This window comes from Erithacus rubecula, assembly GCF_903797595.1.
Source record: "Erithacus rubecula genome assembly, chromosome: 6".
NCBI lineage: Eukaryota > Metazoa > Chordata > Aves > Passeriformes > Muscicapidae > Erithacus > Erithacus rubecula.
In genome coordinates, this window is record NC_136688.1 from 45832571 (window position 1) to 45844340 (window position 11770).

At 40.8% G+C, this 11770-nt stretch overlaps 1 protein-coding gene across 7 annotated transcripts in view; it reads left to right on the forward strand.

The window, feature by feature from the left end:
- UNC79 (unc-79 homolog, NALCN channel complex subunit) overlaps positions 1 to 3040 on the forward strand; it is a 104618-nt gene extending 101578 nt beyond the window's left edge. For all 7 annotated transcript variants that reach the window (XM_079308602.1, XM_079308604.1, XM_079308603.1 and 4 more), the window contains 2 exons: positions 1581 to 1622; positions 2305 to 3040. In XM_079308602.1, the coding sequence (XP_079164728.1) occupies positions 1581 to 1622; positions 2305 to 2505 (243 nt within the window). In that variant the 3' untranslated portion in view covers positions 2506 to 3040. The remainder of the gene's footprint in view (positions 1 to 1580; positions 1623 to 2304) is intronic.
- Positions 3041 to 11770: the final 8730 nt, after the last annotated feature.

Below are 11770 nucleotides of genomic sequence, written 5' to 3' on the forward strand. Positions count from 1 at the left end.
TTATTTATCTGGCAGCTGTAGCACTGGAGGGCTTGCTTGCTTGTGCCTGCAGCAGAATGTTTCATTTCCCTAAATATGTCCAGACACTGCAAGACAGAAGTGGTGCTGGAGGACAAAGATCTGTATCTGACCTTAGACTTGTCCAGAAGAGACACTGATAAAAGCTAGTTTCCATGACTGCCCTTTGCCGTCTGTATTTTTGGACATGATTCATCTTGATCTATTTTAGATTCTTGCTTTGGGACAAGATGAACTGCATGTGAAGTGCTTGATTCTCTCAGCTGACTATAAAAGTTGTCCAGTGAGCTGGTTCAGATGCAGAGGGGTACCCTGAGTTTTCTGCCTGGCTTCCCTTCTTGCTCAATGTACTTCAGACACCAGTCCTGCCACCAGTGGCTAACTCCACAGGAACTCCATCAGGGCCAGACAAAATTGTCAGAGATGTTTTGTTGATGGCAGTGGGTGTGGAGCATGGCCTCTTAGACCTGTTCTCACCAAAAACACATGTTGGGATTGTGGCATCTTATGAAGCACTTCATTAGTGTGAGAGCCCATGGAAGGATGTACAGAGCTCCTGTCTGCTGCATCTGGCTGCATTCCAGCTGTTTTGGCATTCATCTGTCTGTAAATGCTGAGGTTTGAATATGGTTCTTCATGTGGTAGGCTAAGTAATGAGTCCTGACAGTGCTGCATATGATTCTCCAGCAAAAGAGTACTGAAACTGAAACAATTATCATTCCTTGCACAAGGAAACAGCACTTTATCTAATGTTGTCAATAGTGATTAGGTTTAACTTGCAGCTCCCGGTAGCATAATTGGCAAATTGCAAATTTTAATGGAACATTTTAGAACAGTAACCTCAGTGGTTAAATTAATATTGAAAAACATGAATACTTTTGCTAGAAATGCCTCTCTGGCTTTCATAAGGTTGTCATGTTACACTTCCTCAGAAGTAAAAGTTGCCTGAAGAGCAGGAGTCTGAAATACATATCACTCCAGTCCAATCACAGCTGACAAATTTGCAGACCTCCTCACCTGGTCATTCTGGATAGCTTTTACCTGTGCTCCCCAGCCTACAGAATATCTCATATTCTGCAGTGAAGCACTGTGATGTGACTAGTGGCTTAAAAAATGTTGTACCATTTAAATGTATGACGTGTTATTAAGAACTAGTTCTGCATGCTTTTTTTTTTTTTTTGGTCTCTTGGTGTATACCTCACCATGCAAAATGTTTACTCTGTTTACTCCAATATTTCTCACCTGCACATACAGAAACACCCTTACAAGGAAAGCAAGAAGTGACTTCCTATAGCAAGTTTAATTCTGTATTTTCATCATTGCCTTACACAGGAAATCAATAATTGCTAGTGGTGGTTTATCAAGCTACAGACAAGGGAAACTGACTTCCTTTTGAGAGTTACCATCTCCAAGTACTTAAAATAACCACATTCTCAGATTTTTGGTTCAGACCACTCCAGTTCAAATGGCTGAATGCATTAGATGTATCCTTCCCTGTCTCACAGTAACTGTAGCATCTTTACAATCACTTGTATTATAACTAAATGTACCTCTTCTTGCAGCTCATACCAATGTGGTTGCCAATGATACAGTCAAACCTAAAGGTAAGTTGTTTCTAGTGCCTTATTCTTTTACTGTTAGTATTATATATTTCTGTAAATTCTGGAAATAAGATGTGATCTCCAAATTCTCTGAAATAGGTAATTGTAGCATATGCAGTTGAGCTGGAACTCTGAAGTGTGAGCACAGATAGAGCATCATTTGCTGAGATGCTTGCCCTCTGTTCAGTACTGCTCTCCATTTCACTTCTGGAGCACTTTCCTCTAGCCAGGTTCTGCTCTGGGGCCTTTCCTCTATTTACTGAGATTGGTTCGTCCCTGAGCTGTGGTTTTCTCAATACCTTTGGCTTGAGAGTTCCCTGACAAATCAGGATTGGGACTCTTGACTCAGGAGATACATTTGGGTTCTGAAGAAGATATTGGGGGCCTATTTGCTTGGGTAAAACTGTGCCCCCTGGCCCTCTTTGTGAGGGAGAACAAGATGGATGTGAGGTTTAAGAGATTTCTGGTGAAGAGAAGAAAAGTTTTGGAGCTGGTCTCAGTATGGAGTTGTATCTGTAAGCACATTTGCCTTCCATGGCAACACCACAGGGCAAGATGTGGAAGAGAGAAATCTGACATGGGGCAGTGTTAGAAACTCCCTGGCCAACAATCAATACCCTTCACATTGTTATATTAATGTGTGTATTAAAGGTAAGAAACGAAATGTTTTGTGTCATTTCAACAGCATTTATCTGCTGGACTTCAGCTGCGGCTCCAGGCCATCCAGAGCAATGTGAACCATCACAGCCTGAGGATGTTACAGGGGTCAGGGCAGATGAACAACAGCTCCTCTGTGCTCCGCAAGTGGCTGCAGTGCACCCAGTTCAAAATGGCTCAAGTAGAAATTCAGTCATCAGAAGCTGCATCTCAGTTTTATCCTTTATGATTCATGTAATTTGTTCCAAAATTTTCATTTTTTTTTTTAGCCTAGCAATAACAGGATTAGAGCTGTAAAGGACCTTTTGTATAAATCCATATACAGAGTATATACTGTATCTACACTTTTTAGCCTAGGACAGATTATGATAAAGCTTGTAATGGGTGACGCTAAGAGCCTGCTCCTGCCAGTTTATAATTACAGTTACTCAGGATCAACAGGTTCTAAGTCTGTTCATAAACATGGATTAGATTCAAATCTATCATATTGTACATATCTCTCTGATCATTGAAATAACTTGTTCTTAAATGTTCCTTTACATTATTTTTGAAGCTAAAACAAAAATCGCTTTTCTTTAACTTCTATTTTTTTTAAAAATAGAATTGTGGGTATTCACAAACATGGAAGTGCTATGTTGCTATTTTTTGACAATTCCAAAAGAAAATAGGGTTTTTAGGAACCTTTATATAAGTTTTTAGGGGGGATGTCTTTTTTTTTTTAGATTCACAGCTGGCAATGCAATAAAATCTGTCACTATAAAACAGTGATGTTCTAATGAGGCTTTTTGTCATCATCTTCTGGGAAAACAGCAGCTTGTAAGGAGAGTCGTTATGAAGTGCACTTAGAAATTAGGTTGTTAAACTGTGCCAATTAATTTGTGGGTTTTTTTCAGTACATTTTCCAAAACTGCCAGGTCTGATTAATTTTTTTTTAAATACTGCTCTTACTTCATTGATTCTCTGCTGCTCTTTGTAGGTTTCATAGAAGCCTATTTATTTTTGTGACTACTGTATTGTATTCTTCTGTCAATACTTGTATACAGTGCAATTAAAAAGATATCCCAAATCTATTCTTTTTGATGTCTACAGAATTTATGTTGCAAACTTTAAGAGAAGCATGATTGAACTTGAACTTTTGCATAATGATATTTACAAATCCCAGCATTTGCATACTGTTGTATTAAACATGATGTTTAATAACAGATGGATTTTAATATCATTAGGAGACTCAGCCAAAGCCTATTGGAATCTAAGAAGAATCAATTAACTCAGTGGACTTTGCATAAAATCTTGAAAGCATAATGATTTACCACCTCTTGTAATAAATACTTAAGTCTGTGCAATCCCAGTTGTATTTTTTGTATTTATTCTGTAATGTACTGATTAGAAAAATAGCCAACATTAAGTTGTATATTGGAATGGTATTAAATTCCTAGTCTTCATTGCCACTCTCACAATCTGCCTGATTTTCAGATTTTGTGAAAGATCAGTCTTCTCTCACTGCATTTACTAAAATAAAAATGGAAATGTTTGCAGATATGCCATAAAGTACCATCATGCTTTACAAAAGCAACAAAAATAAAGTCAACCAATGAAACAAAGAAAAAACAGTAAGGCATGTTTTAAGCTACCATGTTTAAAATATTGCCCCTCTGTGTGTTTTCAGTGGAGAGAAATTGATTTGGCTAATCTAAAACTGAAAGCAACCTAAAATAATCTGCATGGAGATTGGGGATGAAAAGACACTGGGGACAAAAGGGAATGAGAGAGACCCTCCCACTGAGTCAAGATTCAGAGTGGATTCCCTTGCCAAAGTGAGCTCCAGATATGACCAGCAGTTTTTGAGCCTAAAGGTTTTAACAGCACTTAATCAATAGCCTAATTTAAACAATTTATGAAGTATTCTATAAACACACCAACTCACTCAGAAGTCCATCTTACACTTACACTCCTAACATACCTAAGAATCCAGGAGAAAACATTCACAGTACACTTAGTACAGCCCAGGCTCCATCAGCAGCATCTGCTCAGGGCGTGGTGGCCAAGGAGCCTTTCTGAGATCATAGTGTGGCCTGAGAGGAGCAGGGAGGGGGATGCACCAGCACAGCATTCTCTTGAGCTTGCAGTAGGTTTTTCTCAAATATTAAATGTCCTTCTTGCATCCTTCTTTCATCCAGGATCTTATCTCTTAGGACTCTTAGCTCTCTTATCTCATGTTTATTCCCCATACTGTGTGTGTTTATATACAGGTACTCAGAGGGGTGCCCAGCAAGATTTCCTGAAGGGTTTTTGGGGTTTTTTTTTCCCATAATGATTCCCTGCAGGCACTTCCTTGCTCATCTGCAGAATGCTGGTGGGTGAGCCATGTTCTCTTGATTTTGGAATCCCTTCCTTTCACCCCGAGCTCTGGCACTCCCTCATGGGGGTGCAGTGCCATGCTAAGCAGTAAGCAATTGGAGCTTTGCCTTCAGAGAAAAAGGAGCTGTGGTCTGTGTTCCCAGTGGGACTCACTCCTTCCATCCCTCAACTGTGTCTTGTTCAATCTTGTGCCTGTGACACAGGTGATGCCTTTGCTAGGTAAGCACATTAATAGGGGGCCCAGGTGTAGAGGCTGGGGTCACACTACTGAAATAGAAGTGCTGTTGGCTCCCTGAAAGGGGGATGTGTAGGAGAGAGATCTTTGTATTTTGATATGCTGTGAGCTGGTGAATCGGAAAGACATCTGAAAGACAAAGAGAGGGAGGGAATTTGAGGCCATTGTTTTTGAGGTGGGTGAGTTCAGATGGGTGCAATGGGAATTGTGGAACCCTAAAGGATGAAGAGTTTCATTTGATTTGAGAAGAGCAGAGCCTGAAAAAGCTTGTTAAAACTCACTTTTGGAAAGGAGAATCTGTGATTTGGCATTTCAGTGGATAATGCATGGAAGCAACATGGTGAAAGCTCTTTCCCTTCCTAGCAAAATCTGCTGCAAAGCATCTATGTTCAGACTGGCAAAACTAAAAAAAAATAAAAATGCAAATACAGTGATGGGGAATTATTAAAATTAATCACAAGCCAAAGACAGACCTGCTGAATCCAGGTCTTTAAACTGTTTAACACTCTGGGAATTGAGATTTGGTTTCAGCTCTGGGTTTAGAGATAAGAGCTGGTCACAGAAACTGCTCCCATGTTTCAACATAGAATTTAGTATGTATCTGTCACTGATTATAATTAATATGGTTCTTATGGAGCTGTTTCGCCTAGGCAAATTAGCAAGTTATTAAAAAGCTGCTTTGGCATAGGGGATATAACCTGGAAGATGGTATCAACAATGATTAGGGGTGTTTTACTAATAGCAACAAATAACATGGGGCTTGACCAGATATATGCGGTTTTAAGACTTCAGGAAAATCTTTGAAGTGCACTCTAGGGATCTTCAGAAATACAGAAATCTGTATTAGTAGTTTTTTAAAGCACTGTAAAATATATCTTTACAGTGCCTGAGGTCAATATACAACTCAAATGAGTCACTCACATTATCTCTCTGAAATAGCCCAGAGCAGCAATTCTTTATATTCTGTAGGAAGATTAGGAAGTAAATAACATTTGGTGTTCCCTGAAAATGCTACCAAACAGCAGCAGCAAATCTTTCATCTCTGCCACGCTCCCAGCAGGGCTGTGTCTCTGGGTGTGTCAGCAGGAGCAGAATCCATCCTCTGTAGGATCACAGAGAGCTGCCATTTAGGAACAGTGTTTAGTCTGCTCTTGCAATAAGCTGCTTAAATCAACGCTTGTTGCCAGGCCTGACCTAGTAAAAGAATTAATTTGGTGTGTGCTGAACTGTGAAATTCCCAACAACAAGGGGCACTTAGGATGGAGGGATGGTTAGAGCCCCACTGGTGCTGGGTTACGTAAGCCGTGTCCTGAGCGCGGGGTTAACGCTGCCTGGGCTTCTCCAGGGGCTTTCCTGTGCCTCTGGAGGAACCTGAGCTGCACGCAGCCTCACACAGCAAAGGCTCTCACAGCACATCCCTTCTACCTGCACACCTTATCTTACACATAGTGTTTCTGCTGAATGGCATTAGGGCCGTTCAAAGGCCCTAAAACACAGTGGTTTTCTGGCTTTGTTTTCCATGCTGTGACAGCAATCATTGTGCTCTAGGACTGATGAACATTCTGAAGATGTCTCTGAACTCTGGCCTGCAAAGCCTCCTTTCAAGCTGGATGAAGATTACCAGCGCCCAGGGCTGTTTGTCTTTGTTAGCGTGTCCTGGAAAAGAGTTCTGCAGCCAAGAATCCTGTGCTATTCCCCCAGCTGCACGCACCTCTGGGAGAGTTCTATCCACAGCTTTTCTTGTTGCCTCTTAATGTGACTCTTGGACAAAGCTGAAGTCTTTTTTTTTCAACAGGATCTGAATCTTGATTGCACAAGAGCTGCTTAGTCAATGATGTGGGTCTTCAGCTGAGCAGTCAGGCAGAGGCAGTGGCACTACAGTTTGTTGGGCTTGATTGAACTTGAAAAAAAGGGCTCTCCATTTGTCACTTGGTTTCTAACTCTGAATTATTCTATCCATTTCTGCCTCTCCCTGCAGGGTGTGATACAAGGGACAGCAGTGAGAGTAGCCATTGAAGGGGAAGGTGTCCTGATGCTCCCCAGCTGCAAAGTGATGAGGAAGAGAACCTGAATCCACCCTGGGCACTGCCTTCCCGGGGTTTGCTGATGGGGAGTCAGTGGCCAGCACTGGAAATGCCTCAGGTGAAAGGACAGAAGGCCACATGGCAGAGTCCTGGCCCTGGTGACCTGCTGTGCCTCAGTCCTGCAGCTGTGAGCTGGGGTTCCAGCTGTCACTGAGAGTGGTTTGTGAATGGTAATGTGTCCAGGGAACAGGGGATTGTGAAGAGCTGGCAGAGCTTGGGAAGAGCAGCTCGTTTCTCATCCATTCTTACAGAGGATTAAAGAGTGGAGCCCATGACTCAGTCACTGGAAGTTTACATTGTGAACTATTTCCCAGTATTTTGCTGGATTTGATGGATACCAGAGGGCTTCCAGCCAACTGGCAAGCAGCCTTCAGTGCACTGCCTAGGTACCTGCTCTGGCACTGTGTTTAGACAGCTCCCCATCCAACTGGCAAGCCATGGCTGTGAGCTGGAGGCTCTGACACCATGTAATGCTAGGTCAGTTTTCTCAAGGTATAATTCAGTGACTGAACAACATAACTATTATGGCTGTTCTGCAACTTTAAATCCTTTCAAAAAGGCACAATAGCATGCCTGTGAAGTTTGACACACAGAATAAAAATATTATAGGTAACAGATTTTATGGACAGGTTAGCTTTTCTGGCAGCTCCACCACTTTGGGATGAAGTAAAATTGATGGCAGTGAAGTACTTTGCAAAAGGTTTGCTACAGATGTGAATCTTTGCCATGCAGGAAAGTGTCAGTAAAACAGAATATAAAGGATCCATCACTAAAATAAATAAATTATTTATTAAAACTGTTGCCTAATTTGCACTGCTAACAAAATCCTGTGCACAGTGTTGATTTGTGATATCCAAGGCAAATATAAAGTGCAGTTGTACCCAAGTCTACAGAGAGGCACAATTTGCTCCTGTTAGGGCTCAAACCTCCAAGTATAGCTCAGAAAGAGCAAGGATTGGTATGGTGAAGTGACCACAGCAAAATGTGTTTCAGGTGCTCATGGATTGCAGGGAGGTGTCACATTAAACTGCTATACTGATGCAGCCATGATTTGATCTTTTTCATGGAGTTAGATTTATTCAACCCCAGGCATTGCCATCGTTGTGCAGTCAAGCCAACAATGGAGGCTTTCTGAGTCACACATGTAGCACATTTGTTCTCCTGTTCTTCCCTCTTGGTTTACTCTGACCACACACAGGTCTGAGCCCAGCACTTTCCTAAATCATCTTAGTGCTCCAGGAGCTGCAGCTCAACTTTTGCTCAGGAGATCCTATTAACTGTACTTCACATGAAAGGCATTTTCCAAGCCTTTCAACAATAAAATCATGCTATTGGCATTTTCTTCCTTGTGATCACCACCCGGAAGACACTGATTTTGCTCAAATATCAGATGTTTATCTGCTCTAAGTCTGTGTTACTGGGTTACAGCAGTCCAGACTTGTTTCCAAGCTTTTCCTAGGAAGAATATTAGGGGACCAAATTATTTTACCAACTAATTTTCCTAGGCCAGCCTTTAAATTTAAAATTGTTTATTTCCTTTTCCTTGCACTCCCTCTGTCTGTCCCAACATCTATGCCTGGATCCCAGTCAGAGCCTTCTTAGTCCATGTCTAATGATTATTTAAGACCCATTAAGGTTTGTCAGGGTAATAAAGGCTGTACAAGCCAGGAAGAAGGTATGTTTCCTACTTATTATATGTATATATGAATTCAACCTATGCATTCCCAGCATTTACAGACAAAAATTTCCATGTTGAGACTACCTTCTTTGGAATCTTTTCTGCAGTAATATTTATCTGTTACATTTTAACTACTTTAGTATTTCTTAACATTTCTGTCAAAATAAATTGCAGCTGATTCACCTAATGTGTACTAATTTGCCAATTACTTCTGTTAACAGAATTGGGCTTAACTGATCTATGTTGTCCAATTATTCATCTGATTCACCCATCCACAGACAGGAGGAGTAGCCTCAATGGGTTATTGTTCTGTTCTTTTTGAATCACAAACCAGCTGCTAGTTTTCCCCAGCTGTGGGGCTGAGATCAAACATTAGGACTGCTGAAGATGCTTCACTCCAATGAGAGGATTAGATGCAGGGAATTTAATGCTGCCTCAAGTGTCACAGGGCAGTGCAGAATCACAGGGCTTGGAAACCACAGCAGGATTTCAAGGCTCTGTTTGGTCCCAGCCTGAGAGTGTTTTCCTGGGTTGACATCTGCCCTGGCTTCACAGTGCTGCCCACAATGTGCAAAGGAGAGCAGCACAAACAACCTCTTATGGCCTCAAGTATGACATAATGTACTCCCTCATAATTCGAAACAAGGAGCTGTTTGGTGAGATTTTGGTCTCCCTGACCTCTTCATGAATGCACAGAGCATGGCCTGTAGGGACCTGAAGAGTTAAGGGGGAGCTGTCCCTGCCCTGTTCCAGGTGTGAGGAAAGGTCACACTAAGATGTTTTGGGGTGTGTAGGTGGACCTGTGCCAGTCTGAGGCTTCCCTGACTAAATTTCCAGCAGAGAAACCTGGACCTTAAGTTTTATCCAGAAGTTAGTTTTCAGGTAAGTGATAGCATCTTGGGATATTTAAAATGCAGCTATAGTAAAGGGTAGTTCTAGGGATTAGGAAATGAACTTTTGATGTTGAGACTTTTACATTTGTTGCAAATAGTTTTACTTTTTGCCATGGGAGAACTATTTTGGCTGCTACCTTGAGCAGAGGGAAACACAGCAGGCACCTCGATTACATCTGTTTAGTTTGAGCTGAGGTTAGAGCTAAATCTAAGAGGTTAAGAGGCTTTTGTCATTATTCCAGAGCAAAAGGAACAGCTGATCTGAGTCACAGACAATGTGAAGGATCCTGGCATCATCAAATAAAAACCCTAAATATAATTTATCTTAGTTTCTCTAAGCCAACAGCATCTTACTTGAGCTGTCACATGCTTCTGAAGTGGATCCAAATCTTATATGCCCTCCTAAGTCCACTCAGTAATCTCAGTAAAATATTATACTGCTGTCATATGAAAAGCTGAAAGTACCAGTGAAGTGTATTGATTTTTAAAAGTGAAAATTAAGTCTCAAGGGAGTCTGGCTAGCTCAGAGGGTTGTGTAATGCACTGAGAAGCTGACAGACATTTTTGTCTCCAGAAGAGAATGTAGCATGGCTGTAGAATGCTGCTCACTCTTGGCAAATTCTCAGGGAGTACAAGTCTTGATCTGTAGAGTTTTCTGGTCATTCTTCACAAAGGGAACAGACATTGAAAGTCATTGCAATTCTGGGCTAAACACCTTCAGCTCTTGATACTTAAATCTTCATTTTGTTTGTTTTAGAGGGTGTTCTGTTGCTGAAAAATCTCTCTTTAAGAGCCTTGATAGAGATGGATAGCAATTTAAGAACTTCATAAAGGAAAATATGTTTTCATCACTGAGAGGATTGATTTATGATTTTTGAGCTAGAAAACTTATTTCAAATTCAATGATTGCTTCTATTCCTTAGTGTGTTTAAGCAATATCAACAGAGCTCAGAAAAACTGCAGGAATGATCCTCAAAGTGTCTTTGTAAATACCATCTTTTTCTACTCTGAATACTGCAGAAGCTTCTCAGAACAACTTTTTAATTAAAACAATGTGCTATTAAAACAATGTGCTACTCACCACAGAACTGAAGTGGCCTCCTCTTTGCCTTCTAAATAGGAATTATGATTTCAGCTCCTTCATCACCACTTCTACTAAGCAAGAATCAAAAGCAATCAAGTCTGAAGGACCATAGGAATCTCAGATTAATACAATCAGCCTGACAGTAGGGAGACTTCATCTTTTTTTTTGGTATAAAAATAGCAAATAATAATGCCAAGTAGGTCCTTTTAATTTAATTTTATTTTTTAAAAAATTGTATTGCCACTTTCTTCACACCATTAAATGCTTTGGAAAAAAGAATACCATAGCTGCAGCTGTTATGGTTAAACTTTAGATGAATGTACTTGTCAGAATATAAATGAAATCCTATATCACTTTGCTCATTTTGTTTTGTTTTCCCCATCCTAAATGAAATTACAGAGAATTAAATTTTTGAAGCATGACCATTGCACAGAGAATTATTCAGCTAAGAGCTGGCCACCTGCAAGAGGTTCTCTCCTCCCTCCCCTTAAGCTTGTTATTTATTGTCTCTGTTACTAATTAGGTTTCCTGACTTAAACTTAGTTTGCAGATGATGGATTTTAAAGAATATTGTCAGGGACAGGACATCAAGGTCAATATTTGAAATTGGCAGAGAAGTAACCTTCAGAGGGCTCATGCTCTGTGATAGCCCAGGACAGGGAGAGGCTCTGAGCTGAGGGGACAGCCATGTCACAGGCTTTTGTTTTTTGAGGTTTTGGGGGAGGTTTCTGGGGTGTTTGGTTATTTTTTTTTCATCCTTAAATCGCAGTATGCAGCAAATAGCACTTCTGGTAGTGACACCACAGTTATGAAAGTTAAAATCCTTACTCATTAAAAGCAGCACCTGGTGTGTGAAGGGCTTCCCTAGGCATCTGGGAAAGGCTTCCAGGGTGGAAAAACAATCTAAAGGTAAACTGACTAGGAGCACAAGGGAGAGGAAAGCACTATAAGCATTTTAGATAAACACTGACTGCTTTATTGCTGACCAAGAATTTAGAAAGGAGCTTTGCAGAGCTGAACAGTCATAATTGGATCCATGGTTAATTCTGCAGCAGTGAGGTGCAGTAGCAGCTAATCTTTCATATGTACAAAATGGAAAATTCCACTTCAGTCCAGTTCTGGTGTTAGATCTACTTTAAATAGCTATTTTCTCCTCCATTAG